The sequence below is a fragment of the Typopeltis vanoorti genome, chromosome 20 (assembly GCF_054136105.1).
Source record: "Typopeltis vanoorti isolate ZY-2024b chromosome 20, IOZ_Tvanoo_1.0, whole genome shotgun sequence".
Taxonomy (NCBI): Eukaryota; Metazoa; Arthropoda; class Arachnida; order Uropygi; family Thelyphonidae; genus Typopeltis; species Typopeltis vanoorti.
The window spans coordinates 25,593,051-25,613,459 of NC_143568.1; the positions used below are offsets into that span (position 1 = coordinate 25,593,051).

Genomic DNA, 20,409 nt, shown 5'->3' on the forward strand with positions numbered 1-20,409 from the left:
CAGGAGAAAAAGTCTGCATTCACTCGTAAGTACTTATAATAATATTATAAATTTTTGGTGATCAGAATGGGATATGTCAATGAAGATCAGCACAAATTAATTTAATGATGGTTTAATTGATGTTTAATTAATATTTATCAATTATTAATTAACAATAAAATAAGCTAAATTACCAATTAATTATTAATTAATACATTACAAAATAACCAAGATGTTCCGTGAACATTTCAGGATTTGTGAAGTGCTCCGTCGTAGAAAACGTTTGAGAAACCCTACTCTAGATGACCCTTAACTATATCCCATGCACTACTCATATCCTTACCCTGCAGAGTTTTATGCCATGGTACATATTTAAGCTTTATCCTAAGCATGTCATAATCACCTGCCTTGTAGTTCCACAACCCTTCTTGAAATATTCAATAACAGTGGACCAAGGACTTATCATCTGTATACCATTGGTCAGGTTGAATCTTACAGGCTCACAACATCCCCACTAACACTTTTTGATATCTGTTAGTCAACTTCTTATCCATAGTAACACTTGATAATCCAATCCCACGTTCTCCAGTTTATGCAACAGTCCTGCATGCTTTATCCTATCAGAAGCCATACCAAGAGGAATGGATACATCCAAAAGTCTCATGGTGTTGAAAGTTTTTCACTTCATTATACTGTAAATTAAAGACACCAAGAAATTACATTCTTGGTTTAATCCTTTATCCAAGTGTAAGCAAATAAAGTTTGCACATGAAGTAACTTCATAACTGGGTGTCATACCTTTTGACTACTTGTATTTGGATTTTTGCCACTTCTGGCTCCGGCTCCCACTGATGAGACCTCAATTAAGGTCAAAACTGCTCTGGGTAGTGACCCTTCCCATAATGCATAGCATTATACATGCCCATAAGGATATGTGCTTTGTATTATGTGATACTAAGGCAAGTGATATGAAGTCATTACCTCTATATACAAGTAGCCCAGTCATGAAGTTACTTCATGCACAAACCTTGTTTGCTTACACTTGGATAAAGGGTTAAACCAATAATATAATTTCTTGGCATCTTTAATTTATAACATAATCAAGTGAAAAAACTTTCAACATCTATTCATAATCCAGAGCATTTTAGTAATAAAGTGTTACACCTTTTGATTACTTGTATATGAAAATATGACTTTTGCATTACTTCAACATTGCATCGGATATGCGGTTGGAAAAGCGAGTGGAAACCCTGGGAGGATAATGGATGGCAATGCTGTAGCCAATGAAGTTCTAACTGAGGCTCTTGGCTATTGATGTTACCCTCCTGCCATGATCAGAGCTTTAATTTAATAGCTCAATAACACCTTATCCCTAAAATTGTCCTCTACAGATAACGGGGAAGTGAAAAGCATTCTTGCTTCACCCCTTTAAGCCAGTCCTTATAAGGATTGGCATCACTTTTGGGTCTGTTACCACTGATGAGACCTCAAAAAAGATTGAAACATCTAGTAGTGACCCTTCCCATAATGTGTAGCATTATGTGCTTTGCATTATGGGATACTAAGGCAAGTGATGTGAAGTCATTAGCTTCTATATACAAGTAGCCCAGTCGTGAAGTTACTTCACGCACAAACTTTGTATACACTTGGATAAAGGATTAAACCAAGAATATAATTTCTTGTGGTGTATCCATTCCTCTTGTCTAACTCAATAGTAACATTATTATAAAATGTGTAGTTGCTCGAGCATGAACTTTCCTTATTAACCCTTATTGCAAAGTAGATTCTCTGTCAACTGATTTTGTATGCAAGCCCTTACTAGCTTTGCCACTGCTTCAGAGATACTAATAGACACATCAGTTTTTGCACTACCCCTAATCACAATACTTAAAGATATCAAAACATTGTTGCTAATCGTAATCAAATTGCTTAACCTAATTTTCCAGAAATGCAAAATACCATTTAACATAAAAACCTCAGTGATAACGTAATGAAAATGGATAATGGAATCAAGACAAAGCCTAGATATCCAAATTCAGTGTAACATGATACAAACTACTTTGGAAACTTCTGAAAAAAAAAAAAAAATAATAATAATATATATATAACTTGCATTCAAAAATAAATGGCAAATATTGAAACAAAACTGAAATTGACTGCCAAAGTGCCATATTATGAGTTTTTTTTTCTTTATAATTTTCATCTCTAGATCAGTTTTGGTGCATTAATTTATGCATGAGTTTACTTTTTCTAGTCATGATTGTATTCTACCTCAGTGCCTGCAAACACTAAATATTAAGAGATTGTTGATACCAACCAATACACAGCATACTCTGTTCAGTAGTAAAAAAAGGTGTGCCTGCCTTACACATGACTGCTGTTAGGTAGTATATGAGTAATGTACATATGGTAAGTAAAACATCTATAACTCCAATTTTTTTTTCATAGGCCTTCTGAATAATTTGTGTAAGTTGCGTTTTCATAAGTTGAGGATTGCCTATACTATGCATCATTCTATATTAATTTCTTAATGTCAATACTAGCTAAACTGGAATGTGGGACATATTCCATTGTTTTAATTATGATCAGTTAAGTCCTGTGACTGTGAATAGAAATAGTATTTGTAATTCCAGATTTTAAGTTTTTGATCATAACCTGTAGCTAATGTTTTTTTTTTTTTAGCTTTTGTTGGAAATGAAATGCCATTATAACATTCTTTCTGTAGAAAGCTATGTAATTACCAAAATACCTAATTTTAAATTGAAGAAATTAGAATGAATTAAGTCACTAATTATATTTAGTTAAGATCCTACTGAATGTTATGGCATGCTTCTGTGAACACATTTCTTCTCTTTTTTTTTTTTCAATCTATAGTCAAGTACTGGAAGTAATGGCAGCTGTACGAGGAGAAGATATTAATCAGTTAGCCAATACATTATATGAAAATACAGTTAGAGTATTCTTTCCAAGAGGAACTTAGATGTTGATCATCTCTTATCTTTCAAGCAGCAGAAAGAAGAATCTTTGTGATAAATACGTTATAGATGCTGGTCCTTGTGAATGCAGGAAAAAAAAAAAGTATATATTTCCTAAAAAATGAAAGAAAGCATTTGTGATGAAATCAAAATATTACGTTTTAGTATAGCTTTTTATATGAATGAAACTTTTATCACCAATAAAGCAAAATGAACATGTGATCATGTATGCATTTTAGTATCATTTTCATCAAGTATTTTCAAGTGGCACACTAATTGTATTTATTTTTTAAGTATAATTGTTTTAATTTCTTCGGTGCTATTATTAGCTCTGTTCATTTTATTAGCATAGTCTGCGAACACTGAAAACAGGCTTGAGAAATTTAACTAAATAAAATAGACTTTAAGCAAAATAATAGTAGATAAAATTCCTTGTTTAACATTCAAGCAAAGATAAGCAGGTATTTTATAGCAGCCTAACTCTACTATGAATCACCACATGTTTACACTTGTTAGTAAGAAATATTTTATCTTTCATCACAGTAGTAAGCTACCTAAACTCATATGAAGGTAAAAGAATTTCTCTCCTAGGAACTCAAGTATTTTTTTCCGTATAAAACACAGTTATATTGTAACTGGCATAATGGCCTAAGTTGTAATTTAGCCAACACAATCTTGTGATGGTTTTTCGCCTTCAATCAGAACAGTATGCTTTGAATTTTCTAAGACAGTTTCATCAAGTGATGCAGTGTAGTAAAAGCACAAAAGTAAAAGGGAAAAAAGATGTCAAGACATTCAAAAGATTGAATCTGAAAAGGACTTGCCAAAAGTTATCTAAATATATTTATGCTGATTAGAGAGAGAGAGAGAGAGTAGTCAAACTAAAAGTAAACAGAAGTTTGTACATATAAAATGTTTCTTATATCAGTTATTATTGCTGTGTAGACTTGGTTACCCTAGATTTTGCATTGTGTATTTTTTTTTTTTTCAAGGGGTAGTCTTTGGGAAGCAAAGGGAGAATAATGTTGTATATAGTTCCCATGCTATCAATATTCATTCCTAATGTTGGATATGTGGGGGTGGGGGGATCTGTTGTACTTTAGAGAATTTTGGAGGCATTATCTGAATGTAATGAAATTGCTGAAAAGCTGACTAATTTATCCTTTTCAGATTGACTGAATTATTAAATTATATATTAACTAACAGTGTAGATAAAAACATCACTTCTAATACATACTTATTTTTTTCTCTATTTAATGCCTTCATTTCATCTTGAAAATGGAATATGAAATTATCCTAAAAAACATTCAATCATTCTAGTAAGTGTTCTTTAGTTCATTAAAAATGAATAGTATATTAATTGACTCATATCTAGTTTCTTACTAGTTGCTTTAATACTGTAGCCGACTTGAGTGCCTTATGCAAAAAACTGTTTTCATACTAACGTTAATGATGTGACTGTTGCAGTGCATTGCAACAAAATTTTCTATCTTAATGGTGCTATGAGCCATGTGGTCTCTTGACAGCTGATTTCAGTCTTGCTTTGTCTTGGGAAAAACTTTTTAGTTTTACTCATATCCATTTCTTTCTCCCTCGATGCTTAGGTCATCCTCCTACCTCAGCTGTAATCTTTCAACAGCCTGTTTCCCATCATGATTGGTCATGTGTCTTTTTCTCCATCATCTTAACTTTTTTATAATGTGGATTAAATCATGCCCCCTATGTTTTACTTATTTCTTAATTCCTTCATTTTTCTGTTTTCAAGATTTTGTTCTAACCACCTTGCACTTTTCTTGGATGTTTTGCATCATTACTAGCTTCATGTTAACCATTTTCTTTCAAATTAATCTGCTGTTTATCTACTCCTCTTATAATCATATCTAACATTTCACTCTTCTATGACACTTTTAATTACAGTATCTGGCTAGATCTTTGTTATCTTCTGGAAGCTCCCCCACCATTCTGCCAACAAACACCTGTTTTGCTAGCCTTTCTCTCCCATCCAATTTAATTGACCATACTACCTGAGATTAGTCTTCTTAACACATTTCTGTATTCAACTTCATCTACAACAGTTGAAATTCAATTTCAACTGTTGCAATCTGTGGTGTGCTCGTCTTTGATCAACTATTTTATTTCTAATTCAATTTTCAACACTGTCTTTATACTCCTAATTTAGTGTTTTGATTCATTCCATATAAATGTATTTAGCTGGCTTCTAACCATTTCACTTGTTTGAAATCTTCAGTATTCAGAATACAGTTGAGGTTTTTCAGATTCCTGCTCATTTTCATAATTTTTTTATTGTTTCATGAACTTGCTACAGCAGTTTATTCAGCTGAGTCAAAAGGGTCCTGAAACTTGTTCTGGAGGTGATCTGCATAAAAATCCAGAACTGAGTTGAGTATCAATTTTCCAAATTTGATATCAAGTTTAATGCTACTATCTTTCATAATACAATCCATATAGATGATTTGTAACAGAGAACACTGTGCGCATCCTTCTATTTTCTCTGCTTTTATAATTTTCTTTATCTCCATTTTCTGAAAAGTTCTCAGCCTCAACCATAGATGGCAACACTATCAGCAAGACTTTTTTTTTCTAAGTTGGTACATCTGTCATAAGCAAAAGTGTTGTCTGTATCTGTTGAAATAGATAAAATTGAGTATCGTGCGGTTATGAAATTCTTTTACAAAGAATTTTATAACCGCATCAGAAGTTTATGGGCATTCTTCTCCTTCGTTTTCGACAATTAAGAAATGGGCTGCTGAGCATAAACGTGGCCTACGGCCTTGAAGATGATCCACGTGAAGTGTCCAAAAAGTGTAACAATACCAGAAATCATTGATCAAGTGCATGAATATGGTATTAGATGACCGGCAAGTCAAACTGCGTGAAAAATTATTTAGACTATAGGCATTTCAAAAGAACATGTAGGATATATTTTGCATGAAGAATTGCAAATGAAAACGCTTCGCGCAAGATGGCTGCTGCGCTTGCTCACAGCAGATCAAAAACGCACTTGCATGAAAATCTCTGGAAAAAATCTGTTTTTTCATCTCTGAACAATGCTTGGAGCGTTTTCACAAGAATAAAACTGATTTTGTGTGTCGATTTATTACTATGGATGAGACTTGGATTCACCGTTACACACCAGAATCCAAACAAATCAAAAATCAGCAATCAAAATAGCAGACAGGATCTGGTTGTTCAGCACCAAAGAAGACAAAGTTGGTTCCATCAGCAGGAAAGGTCATGGCATCAGTGTTTTGGGATGCTAAAGGTATTTTGTTTATTAATTATCTTGAAAAGGGTAAATAACTGGGGAATATTATTCCAATCTTTTAACCAGACTAAATGAAGAAATTCATGAGAAAAGACCCGGGTTGCAGAAGGAAAAAATCATCTTTCATCAGGACAATGCAAAAATTAAGGGCTGCACTATGAATTGTTGGAACATCCACCCTATTCCCCAGATTTGGCTCCTTCTGACTTCTCTCTCTTCCTTGCTGGTCAGTGTTTTTCTTCGAATCAAGAGGTGATTGTAGCTGTAGAGGGGTATTTTGCAGATCTTACTGAGAACCACTACAGGGATAGGATAATGACGCTGGAATAAATGTATTAGGCTTAAAGGAGATTATGTTGAAAAAATAAAATAATAAATCTGTTTTCATTGTTAGGCCAAGACCCTTTCAGACCGCCCTCATATAAACTACACAATTAAATTGCAATATCTGTTTAGCAGGATAGGATAGGATCTTGAACAGCTTTTCTCTTGGCACCTTATGATGTTCCTTTTCCAAATCTACAAAACTTAAATATATATCCTTTTTATATTCCTATGATTTCTACATTATTTGTCGAAGTAAAAACTGGATTCTTACAACCTCTCCTTATTTTTCTCCGTTTTTCTTACTCTTTCTTCAGATGTGCTTGCCTAAATCTTACTACACTAAGTATAGAAATTCCTCAGTAATTTTCACATTTGGTTTTATATCCATTTTTATAAAGGAATATTATAAAACCTCCAACCTAATCATTTGGAATTCAGCTTTCCAGCCAAGCCTTATACAAAGTTTACAATGGCTACTTTGCATAACTGCATATTTGAGCATTTGTTTTGATGATCCACGATGAGTCTTTTGACTCCTTGGAGGCCTAAATAATAATTTCTGGTTGAATATTATCTACTATGCAGACTGTATTTTGGGTGAATTTTTCTGCTTCACTTTGATAGGTGCACTCCATTGTATACCTGTTGAATATTTTTTCCACTGTCCTATCACTGCTTCTTTCATTAACAATCTTTCAAAGTATTTACTCCAGACTTCCAGAATATTTTCATATATCACCTGTCATCTCTGATTTCTTTCTATGCCTCTCTTTTCTCCATTTCTCAGCTTTTTCATTATCATCCAGGTCATTTTGACACTGCCTTCTTGATATTTATCTTTTATATTCTTGCAGTCCTCCCATGACTTTTAGTTAGCTACTTCCACACACACAGCGTTCTTCAATTTTCTTTGGTATTCTTTCAGAGCCCAACTTTGCCAGGATCTTTCAATATGATGTCTTCTTTTGCTGGATTGCCTTTTCTTTCTTTTTTTTTTTTACTTGATTCTGCCATGGTTATGATATTGCTCTCTCTGCAGGTAACTTCATCACATGTTTTCTTGGCTGAATCAGTCAATTTCTTCAGATTATATTTGAATCTACAGCTCACCTCTAAAAGCCCCTCAACTTTGGTTCGTTTTAAAGCATTTTTCTTTTCAATATGCTATTCACTTTTATCCTATTTGGAACTAGATGGTAATAATTTCCTATTTCAAATCCGCTATACATACTTGTGACCTGCAAATGTAAAGATATCTCTATCAGCAATAATGTAAGGCTTTTTTGTGTGTGTGTGTATTTTCTCCATGTAAATTTATGTACTTCTTGTAAAAAAATGGTGATATTAGAATTCCTTTAAATGCCTTCTATTATTATTATTAGTTTTACTCTTTTTCCTAACATTTGTATATGTTGTTATTGTCATTATTATTTAGTACTACCTTCGAGTCAAAAGACTCATCGTGGTAACATCCCCTCACAGACAACACAGTGTCTCATATATTCCTTAAATCTGTTCACCACTCTAAAATAGTGCAGTGCATTCTATAGTTATTCATTCTCCATGATGCATTAAAAAACCTTCTCACTTTTATAATGAAGGAGGTTTATTTTCTTGATCATGAGAATTAATAACAATATTTTTGGTTTACAGATCAAGTGTTGATCAATTTTATTAACTTAGCCAACTAGTTTCGCCACACTTTAACTGTTGGCGTCTTCAGGGCACTTACACATAGGCTGAAACAATCTCACAATTATGTGTAACTATAAAACTAACACGATTAACTGTAAAAAACTGACTAGAATAATTACAAATAAAATAGTATCGAACGTGCGTGAAACACGTATTGCGTGTACAAGGTTAGCTAGCTGTTGCTTCTGTAGTTTGAATTAAAGTTCATTTCTTTTGTTTTTAGGGATTTGATTAGAGTTTTCCATATCTCTGGGAGTATTAGGGTTTGATTTCTGTTAAGGTTGACAGTAGAATGGGCAACTGTGGCTGCTTCTTTGAAAATTCTTGAATGGTAATCTTCCTCTAAGTAAGGTGAACAACTTCTCACTTTTACTTGCCACCTCCTTTCACATTTCCAGGGATGTCCTTTTCCCTTGTTTTGTTAGATGAAAAATCTCCGCAGCACCAATTTGGAAATACCTCTCAATAATTAAATGCCTTAATCATATCATTCATCTTTTATTCCCCAAACACTTAACCAACATTTCAGCCCTGATATCACTTTTATCTACTTCTGTATCCTATCCAAGGACAAAGTCCTCACTATTGCAGCCATCCTCTTCATTACCTTCATCACTGTGGCCATATGTCCCCAACTTCAGATTTCTATATCTATCACTCCAAGATCCCTTCCATTTCCTCTAGTATAGTTTTACCACTAGAGTATGCAACTGTTAATAATAAAATATAGAGAACTTTTATTATGAAATATTTCACAGGCATCTTCAGTATAGAAAATTTTACAGTGAAAGATCATTTTTTTCTACTTGAGTTTTCCATTTCTTCTTCTAACCCTTTTAATAGCCAATTTATTCAAAATAACCAATTTCAATAATTTATTGAAATTGACATGATATTTTGTAAATTTTTTTTCCCTTCTTTTGCCACGACAGATGGTTTAACTGAAACAAAAATTATTATGTGACACCTCCAAGAAGTCCAAAGACTCATCGAGGGAGAGTATGCCAACAGCATCATCGATTGATCCCTTCCAACTACTAACCGTGCACAAACTTACTTAACTTTTTGCATGAGCCATTAGTAGCAGAGACTCTATGAAGACCAAACTTTGCTGGCAACTTGAAATGTTTAAAATATTTTAAATCAGATCCATGTTCTAAATCCATCCAACTGCTGCAGAATCCTTAATATCCAGCTGAATTGGCATCATCATCATTGAATTCCTGATATGTATAATCAAGCACTACATGAATTTACTAACATTAACATCAAACACCTGCTATGCAAGCTGCTTCCCATAACACTAATACCATCTTAGATTAGCTCTACTGTTCGTAGAGCTAATCTAATTTTTTCTTTTTAAATTTCTTCCTAAAGGGTCAATTTCTTCCTAAAGGGTCAAAGCTGTATAACTGAGAGGAGACCTCCACATAGCCTTTCAAGGAATGCGGAGAACCGACCAGGGCTTCTGACCTAATGTCCAATCCTCACCTTCTTGTGGTGTACCCTGTTGGGTATCTACTGTGATACTGAACGAATGAGGATGGGCTGGCAATTTGGGATTTAGCCAACCCAATTGTATTCTTATTGGTTAAACCAAAATAAAAAATGATGGTACAACATGACAAAATTTCATGCAGGTGGGGCGTCGCTCGGTTAAACAAGGCCCCGGTTGTTTTCACCAGGGAACCAGGGCGAACAGCGAAAAGTCAGCTACTGGAACAAATCTGAAAACAAACCCCAACTCAACATCACCAGAGTTAAAGATCGGTATTATCAACGTAAGAAGCCTGAATGGCAAAGAAATGGAGCTAGCTGAGGAATTAGATAAGTACCAGATCGACATAATAGGGGTGACTGAAACAAAAAAAAGACCAAAACTGGTGAGATCTTTCTGAGCAATAAATACAAAATGTTATATTCAGGCAATGAAAATCAAGGAAAAGGAGTAGCCATAGTATTCAACACAAAATATGAGGCTAATCTTCTTGAATGGCAGTCAGTCTCAAGTAGAGTAATGTGGGCAAATATGAGAATGGGGAACTGGACAATGAGACTTATTTGTGCCTATGGTCCCACAGAAGGTTCTACTAAGGTAGAAGTGGAGGAATTTTTTGAGGCTTTAGAAAAAGCAACTGACACAATGAAAAAGGAAAAGTTGGTCCTTGTTGGGGATCTAAATAGCAGAGTAGGAAATGATTGTGAGACATACGAAAATATTTTGGGAAAATTTGGAGAAAAGAGCAAAGCTAATAATAATGGCAAATATCTGTTGGATTTCTGCTCAGGACATGGACTGGTTATTACTAACACCATGTTCCAACATAAAACTGTGCACAAATTCACATGGAGAGAAGAGGCTAGGAATAAGAAAAGTCTCATTGACTATGTTATTGTTGATAGTGATGTTTTCTCCCTGGGAAAATATTTTCCCAAAATATTTTCGTATGTCTCACAATCATTTCCTACTCTGCTATTTAGATCCCCAACAAGGACCAACTTTTCCTTTTTCATTGTGTCAGTTGCTTTTTCTAAAGCCTCAAAAAATTCCTCGACTTCTACCTTAGTAGAACCTTCTGTGGGACCATAGGCACAAATAAGTCTCATTGTCCAGTTCCCCATTCTCATATTTGCAGGACACTAGAGTGTACAGAGGATTTGAAATTGGAAGTGATCACTATTTAGTCTTGAGCAGGATAAAATTGAATTTCATATTGAAAAGAATAACATGTAAGAAAGTTTTAAAGCTATTAGATGTGAACTGTAGACTAAAATACAGAAAGATTATTGAAAAGAAAATGAAAGAGTTTGAGAACAGGAATCAAACCCTGGAGATTCAGTAGCAAACTCTGAAGAAAACATTGATTGATTCTGCCAGAGAGGCATGTGGTGAGGTTGTGTGCAAGGATAAAAAAAATCAGAACTCCCTGGTGGACACAGGAAGTTAAAGAGGCAGTGAAGGAAAAGAAGAAAGCATAATCCAAAGTTCCTGGCAAATAAGTCAGCTTTTACTCTTACAGAATACAGAGACAAATGTAAGAAAGCTAAACAGTGTGTAAAACTAGCTAAACAAAAGTCATGGGAGGACTATGGCAAGAATATAGAAAATAAATATCAAGAAGGTGGCAAAATATTCTGGAGGTTGTTGAAGAAGCTTAGGAATGGAGGACAGAGTGTTGTAAAAGGAATTAGAGATGATAAAGGTGACATAAGAACGGTAGAAAATGATATCCTTGAAGTATGGAGTAATTACTTTGAAAAACTGCTAAATGAAACAAGCAGTGATGACAGCACAGTGATAAAAAACACTGACCAGGCATGCAGTCAGGAATACATATCCATACTTGAAGTAGAAAAAGCCAAACGCTTGAAATGTGGAAAGGCAGCAGGAGTAGATGATATTCGACCAGAAATGCTGAAGTATGGTGGTATAAAAGTCTTACAGTGGCTGCACTGCAGAGTTCAGAAAGCCTGGACAGAGGGACGAATTCCCGATGATTGGAGTAGAGCTGTCATAGTACCCATATATATATAAAAAGGGAAATAAAACTGAATGTGAGAATTACAGAGGTATTTCCCTACTGAGTGTTCCTGGCAAGATCTATGCAAGTATACTTCAGAAATGGTTGAGAAGAATTGTGGAAGAAAAGCTTGGTGAAGAACAAGCTGGATTCAGTCCAAATAGAGGCTGTCAGGATCAGATCTTCACTTTACGACAAATAGTCGAGAAAGCATGGGAATATAACAAAGATCTGTATTTAAGTTTTGTCGATTTGGAAAAGGCATATGACAAGGTGCCAAGAGAGAGAAGGTGTCAATGGGGCATTATATCAAGCAATACTTAGTCTTTATTTGAGTTGTAAGTCAGCAGTTAGAATTGAAGGAAGTACAGGAAGATGGTTTAATGTTAAATCTGGTGGGAGACAAGGATGTACATTATCCCCTCTGTTATTCATTATCTATATGGATCACATTATGAAGGAAAGTGGTATTAAACATGATATCAAAATTGGAAATGTTAATGTCAGCTCTTTGCTTTATGCAGATGATGTTATACTTCTAAACAAATCCACTACAAGTCTGCAAGATTCTCTAACTAAATTGAATAACTGTTGTAATAGATATGGTATGAAGGTCAGCAATAAAAAGACAAAGACAATGAAAATAGGCAGAATCATTGAAAATGTCAACTGTGTTGTGAATGGAGAACCTGTGGAACAAGTAAAACATTTCAGCTACTTAGGCACGATTTTTAGTGAAGAAGGTAAATTAAATATAGAAATAGACAACAGAATCAGCAAAGCTGGTATGGTGGGAAGTCAATTGAATAAATTCATATGGAATAAGAGAGAAATTAGTTGGAACACTAAATTAGCCTGTATACAAGGCAGTGTTCAAACCAGTTTTAACTTATGGATCTGAGAGCTGGGTCAGAAGTAAAACACTTGACCAAAGACTAGAGACCGCAGATATGAGAGTCCTGAGAAAGATTAGAGGCGTGAACAGATGGCATCAATGGCAATATCATATTAAAAATGAGGATATTGGGAAAGAACTTGACATTGTCAGCATCCAGGAATGCATTAGCAGAGCTAATCTCAGGTGGTATGGTCACTTAAATAGAATGGGAGAGAGAAAGATTAGCAAAACAAGTGTTCTCTGCCAGTTTGGCAGGAAAACGACCCAAAGGAAGACCAAGATATAGGTGGATTGATATGGTACAAAGTGCCTTAGATGATAGAAATATAAGATCTGATAATGTTGGAGTCTTGACAAGTAACAGACTGATTTGGAGGAAAATTATAAATAGGAAGTTAGTAATGATGTAATTTTTTCATGTAGTACTGTCATATCCTGTACACCCCTTGAGGGTACATGGCAGGAATTTGATGATGATGATAATATTGATATCATTATTACACAACACCTCCAAGAACTCATTGCACAGGTAGGCACCCACTCCACATCTCTTAACTGTTTCCTGTACTATGATACCATTTCTTCATTCAGCTAACTTTTCTCAAACTCTTATCTACTGTCTCGTCTTTAATTAACTGCTAGTTTGGTGTTTTGGCTAATTTCTCTCTTATGTCACATGAATTTATTCAACTATCTCCTTAACATACCAGCTTTGCTTATTCTGTTGTGTTTCTATATTTAATTTGCCATCTTCACTAAAAATTGTGCCTTAATAGCAAATATTTTACTTGTTCTGCAGGTAATGTGTTCATTATTCCTGCCTATTTTAATATTTTTTATAGCTATTAAATCTAGTTGAACAGTCCTGAAATTTATTTAATAGTATAACATCATCTACATAAAGAGCCAAGTTTAATATCTCCAATTTTGATATCAGGTCTAATGCCCCTTTCATTTAGTAAAGTGTATATAGATATAAATTAATAATAGCAGAGAAAATGTGTATTCTTGTCTTTTACCTGATTTTACATCCAACCATTTTCCTTTCTTTTAGTGTTGCACAGTGATCATTCATTTTAGAAATTATGAACTTTAGAACCGCGTTATAAATAACTCTTTTAATTTCCCGACGTTTCGATCTTCATATTCAGATCATCATCTGGAGCATATACAAATATACAGGACAAGCTGAGTTGCATTACATACAGTAAGTTAGAGAAACAATGATTAGATCACAGGTTATTCTGCTGGCATGACCTCTAGTGAAAAAAAAAAAAAATTATTTAGAAGCTGCATCAAGCTAAATGCTGTTTATGATAACATGAATAAACATTCTTTCTTATGGATAGTTTTCTTTCAGTAGCAATGATGTCCTATAAAATATAAGACTTATTGTTTAATTGACTATATATTTAAAACACACTTCTGTTCGTACAAATTGCCTACCGGTTTCGCTAGTAACTGACTAGCTTTCTCAAGGTTTACACAGTACAAAAAATGGTAAATGCAAAAAGGTTCAAGAATTGCAAGACTGTTAAAGACCCATAACATCAGGGTTATATTTAAACCAACAAATAGCTTAAGACAGTTTCTAAGATCTCCTAAAGACAGTGTTCCATTTTATAAATATCCAGGTGTGTATAATATTCCTTGCACGTGCGGTCTTTCCTACATTGGGCAGACTTCGAGAAGCCTGGAAATAAGACAGAAAGAACATGTCGGCGATGTTAATCACAACAGAATGATCACCGGATTGGCACATGACTTTTCAACTTCGAACCACACTATAGACTGGAATAACAGCTCCATGCCCTACATAGATGAGGATTACAGACATCGAGTATTTAAAGCAGCAGCAGCAGTTGTACTACTTACAGGCAGTAACCTAAACAGAAATCAGGTTGCCATACTGAACGATACGTGGAAAAAATTAATTAATTCCCTCAGTTCAACAGAGCTACAGTACGAAAATAATCATATTACGCGTTTGCATGTAACGTGTGTTCATGATACTGAGTAGATATGTCACGCAAACGTGCTACCTAACAGGTACTAATGGTTCTTTGTATTCTTTAACCTTTTTGCATTTACCATTTTTTGTACTGTGCAAGCCTTGAGAAAGCTAGTCAGTTACTAGCGAAACCAGTAGGCAATTTGTACGAACAGAAGTACGTTTTAAATATATGGTCAATTAAACAATGTTTTATATTTTGTAACATTTTATGACCAAAAACATGTACAATTTAAATGATGTCCTATTTTTAGCATTACAAATGTTATTTTTGATTTAGGATTCTGTTACTCTTAGAGAGGAAGGTTATGTGGGTCGAATATGTGCCTTCCATATGTTTGGGATTTTTAGACTGTTATTGTTCAGATTGGGGTGGTTGATAATAATCTCACAAGCTTCCTTAAATTTGCATTCATACCATGTTTTGGTGTGATGTAGACAACTAGTGCATTTTCCTGTACATCATCTCCTTTCAATTCTAACTGCTGACATCTAAACTTAAATATAGTCATCATCATCATCAAATTCCTGCCATGTACCCTCAAGGGGTGTACAGGATATGATAGTACTACATGAAAAAAATTACATCATTACTAACTTCCTATTTATAATTTTCCTCCAAATCAGTCTGTTACTTGTTAAGACTCCAACATTATCAGATCTTATATTTCTGTCGTCTAATGCACTTTGTACTGTATCAATCCAGCTATATCTTGGTCTTCCTCTGGGTCGTTTTGCTGCCAACCTGGCAGAGAACACTTGTTTTGCTAATCTTTCTTTACCCATTCTGTTTAAGTGACCATACCACCTGAGATTAGCTCTGCTAACACATTCCAGGATGTTGACAATGTCAAGTTCTTGCCTAAGATCCTTGTTTTTAATATGATATTGCCATTGATGCCATCTGTTCATGCCTCTAATCTTTCTCAGGACTCTCATATCTGCTGTCTCTAGTCTTTGGTCAAGTGTTTTACTTCTGACCCAGCTCTCAGATCAATAAGTTAAAACTGGTTTGAACACTGTCTTGTATAGAGCTAATTTAGTGTTCCAACTAATTTCTCTCTTATTCCATATGAATTTATTCAATTGACTTCCTACCATACCAGCTTTGCTGATGCTGTTGTCTATTTCTATATTTAATTTACCATGTTCAGAAAAAATTGCGCCTAAGTAGCTGAAATGTTTCACTTGTTCCACAGGTTCTCCAGTCACAACACAGTTGACATTTTCAATGATTCTGCCTATTTTCATTGTCTTTGTCTTTTTATTGCTGACCTTCATACCATATCTATTACAACAGCTATTCAATTTAGTCAGAGAATCTTGCAGACTTGTAGCGGATTTATTTAGAAGTATAACATCACCCACATAAAGCAAAGAGCTGACATTAACATATCTAATTTTGATATCAGATTTAATACCACTTTCCTTCAAAATGTGATCCATATAGATAATGAATAACAGAGGAGATAATATACATCCCTGTCTCACACCAGATTTAACATCAAACCATCTTCCTATACTTCCTTCAATTCTAACTGCTGACTTACAACTCAAATAAAGACTAAGTATTGCTTGATATAATGCCCCATTGACACCATATAACTGTAGCGTATTGAATAGCTCCTCTCTTAGCACCTTGTCATATGCCTTTTCCAAATCGACAAAACTTAAACACAGATCTCTGTTATATTCCCATGCTTTCTCGACTATTTGTCGTAAAGTGAAGATCTGATCCTGACAGCATCTATTTGGCCTGAATCCAGCTTGTTCTTCACCAAGCTTTTCTTCCACAATTCTTCTCAACCGTTTCTCAAGTATACTTGCATAGATCTTGCCAGGGACACTCAGTAGGGAAATACCTCTGTAATTCTCACATTCAGTTTTATTTCCCTTTTTATACATGGGTACTATGAGAGCTCTACTCCAATCATCGGGAATTCATCCCTCTGTCCAGGCTTTCTGAACTATGCAGTGCAGCCACTGTAAGACTCTTATACCACCATACTTCACCATTTCTAGTCGAATATCATCTACTCCTGCTGCCTTTCCACATTTCAAGCCTTTGATAGCTTTTTCTACTTCAAGTATGGATATGTATTTCTGGCTGCATGCCTGGTCAGTGTTTTTTCCACTGTGCTGTCATCACTACTTGTTTCATTTAGCAGTTTTTCAAAGTAATTACTCCATACCTCAAGGATATCCTTTTCTCCCGTTTTCATGTCACTTTTGTGATTTCTAACTTCTTTTACAGCACTCTTTCCTCCATTCCTAAGCTGCTTCTTCAACAACCTCCAGAATATTTTGCCACCTTCTTGATATTTATTTTCTATATTCTTGCCAAAGTCCTCCCATGACTTTTGTTTAGCTAGTTTTACACAGTGTTTAGCATTCTTGCATTTGTCTCTGTATTCTCTAAGAGCACGAGCTGACTTATGTGACAGGAACTTTTGATATGCTTCCTTCTTTTCCTTCACTGCCTCTTTAACTTCCTGTGTCCACCAGGGAGTTCTGATCATTTCCTACTCTATTTAGATCCCCAACAAGGACCAACTTTTCCTTTTTCGTTGTGTCAGTTGCTTTTTCTAAAGCCTCAAAAAATTCCTCCACCTCTACCTTAGTAGAACATTCTGTGGGACCATAGGCACAAATAAGTCTCATTGTCCAGTTCCCCATTCTCATATTTGCCCACATTATTCTACTTGAGACTGACTGCCATTCAAGAAGATTAGCCTTGTATTTTGTATTGAATACTATGGCTACTCCTTCTTTTCCTTGATTGTCATTGCCTGAATATAACGTTTTGTATTTATTGCTCAGATACGATCTCACCAGTTTTTGTCTTTTTTGTTTCTGTCACTCCTATTATGTCGATCTGGTACTTATCTAATTCTTCAGCTAGCTCCATTTCTTTGCCATTCAGGCTTTTTATGTTGATAGGCCTTGTTTAACTAGGCGATGCCCCAGCCGGCATGAAATTTTGTCATGTTGTACCATCATTTTTTATTTTGGTTTAACCAATAAGAATACAATTTGGTCGGTTAAATCCCAAATTACCAGCCCATCCGTTCATTCAGTATCCAAGTAGATACCCAACAGGGTGCACTACGAGAAGGTGAGGATTGGACTTTAAGTCAGAAGCCCTGGTCTGTTCTCCGCATTCCTTTATAGGCTATGTGGAGGTCTCCTCTCAGTTATACAGCTTTGACCCTTAAACACCCCTTAAATATATTGTTACTCTATATAATATTCTATTTTCACCATATAATTATGTTTTGAACAGCTTTTCCCTTAAAATTTTATCATAGATTCTTGTTAGATTCCCACAATTTCTAAACTGTCTCAAAGTGAAAATCTCAATCCCGATAATTCCTGTTTGGCCTGAACCAAGCTGTCCCATTCACAATTTTTCTTAAAGAGCAAGTTATATTGTTGAATGATGGCAATCCAATTTTTTGCCAGTTTTATAGTGAATGTTCTCACCAAGAATCAGTACAACACTTTTTATATGGTATTAATTATTACATCCTTATAACAAGTCCATAATAATGTTAACAGCTGCAGCCTTTATATATTCTTAATTATGCAGTTGAGCTTGTAGATATTGCAGCATCATGCAGAAGTTTTATTTATTTCCATTAAATGGAAAATTTAATGGGAACAATTATAAAGCATTGCTAAATTAGCATCTTGAAGTCATAGAAGAAATATATTCTCATAGGATGTATTATATCCAATGCCTATGTACACACTTCTCTTAAAAAAAAAAAAAAAAAAAATTATATATATACACACACACACACATTGCAATCCCTCAATTAATCCAATTAGTGTGTCATTTTTTTTTTTGATACCCAAATTCGATCAGTGCATCTATATACATCTTAAAAATAAATATTACAGATTTTACCCTAATTCTTTTATATAAAAAAATTAATGGTCAAAAAAAGAAATCTGAGGAACGAATTATACATTTTCCCCATAGGTTATTGTTTTCGATTAATGTGGCTGTATGTATTCTCAGGAGCATATGCTGTTCTCCATCAACTGACTTTAATTTTATTTGCAAAAATAAAGTGGTATACTGTTAAAATTACTGCTTAGTGGCTCTGGAGTTTACTGAAGTTTTGCACTACTTGTTCATCCTCATAGAACAACAAATGGCTTGTACTTTTACTCATTTGCTTGCAATCTCTTCAAGCAACCAGCTCTTCCTCCTTGCTTTGGCATTAGTTTTCACATCACATAGTGATAACCGTTATAATGTATCCTCAGAGTATGATACTATTTATCATGCTACAAACTTTCTTTATCTTAACATAAGCAGTAGACAGGCATGACGAGGGAAAGTCCTGAATCTCCTGCTTGAAAATATGTTATACCATTATGTACATCCAAGTAATAGATGGTGCACTCATTTATATCAATCTAATTATGACAGTTTTTTTCTTTATATTGATTTTTCATTAATAATCATAGCTTATTGGTAGATTATAATGATAAAATGTAATTTAACCCTTAACAGCCATTATGGGATTAAGCAATTGCAAGTGAATGACACGAATATGTTTGGAGTATTAATTACACTGGATGCCAACAATATGGTGAGATTTTAATGTGTTTTAAGCAAATGTTAAGGAACTGATAGTGCTATTGCATAGAGTTAATGTCAAAAATGGAAATGTGAAACTATAGACCAAGTTAATTGACAGGGAAATGGTAAATCCCGTTTTGTTTTATAACCGGGTACGAAACTCGGGTCGAAATCCATCGACATCCATAGAGTTTCACTGCCGAAAAAACTATCGGCGGAACCAAGTGTAAATGATCACTTGTGTAGTACAGCACCAGGACAACTCCGTCACTAATTTTACATTATGAGAGAATATTAAAGTTAGTGACAGAGCTTGCTCCACCTTTGCATGGAGTTGTCCTGGTGTTGTACTACCCAAGTGATCTTTTACACTCGGTTCCGCCGATAGTTTTTTCGGCCTCGAAACTCTATGGATGTCGATGGATTTCGACCTGAGTTTCGTACCCGGCTATAAAATAAAACGGGATTTACCATCTCCCTGTCAATTAACAAATTCACCAGTAAAATAGCCTTTCGGCTTATTATCTTTGTTATAGACCAAATTTTTTCTTTGTGGGTTGGTGAGATGTTAAAAAATGAGCACACACCATCAAAGATCAAATATCACCTGGATCAACAAGGTTTGCATCCATAGCTTTAGCAGAGAACTATGTTTGAAACATACACAAGTCTCCAAATCATATCAGTCACCTTAAAGATAAAAACATCATTAGGATTTGCCTGACTATCCTCCAGCTGAACATTTAAGAATTTACTAGATCAGAATCAGAGATGCTAAATAGTAATCTTAGCAGGCACAAAGCAGACATTTTTACTCTACAAGAAACATCTGTAAAGAAAATATTACTATTCTTGGCTACATCCTTCTCATTGATAAAATACATGGCCTGGCAATCTAAGTTAAATATCTCTGAGATATCTACAAAGTGACTTTCACTTGGTATCCATCTTCACAATTTTTTAATCTATAATATATACATATACAAGGGGGAGGGGAATAAAAGTTCTGATAAACACCTAGAACAAAAATGGTATTAAAGCAACGGATATAACCACAAGAAAGAACATTGTAATAATTTATTCTTTTAGGATATATAAGACATGTCAGAGGTTTTTGAAGAAA

The 20,409-nt window shown here is 34.6% G+C and overlaps 1 protein-coding gene across 2 annotated transcripts in view; it reads left to right on the forward strand.

Annotated features, from left to right (window-relative positions):
• LOC150095289 (deoxyribonuclease TATDN1-like) overlaps positions 1-3,176 on the forward strand; it is a 336,553-nt gene extending 333,377 nt beyond the window's left edge. For both annotated transcript variants that reach the window (XM_090410767.1, XM_090410769.1), the window contains exon 11: positions 2,854-3,176. In XM_090410767.1, the coding sequence (XP_090266893.1) occupies positions 2,854-2,959 (106 nt within the window). In that variant the 3' untranslated portion in view covers positions 2,960-3,176. The remainder of the gene's footprint in view (positions 1-2,853) is intronic.
• Positions 3,177-20,409: the final 17,233 nt, after the last annotated feature.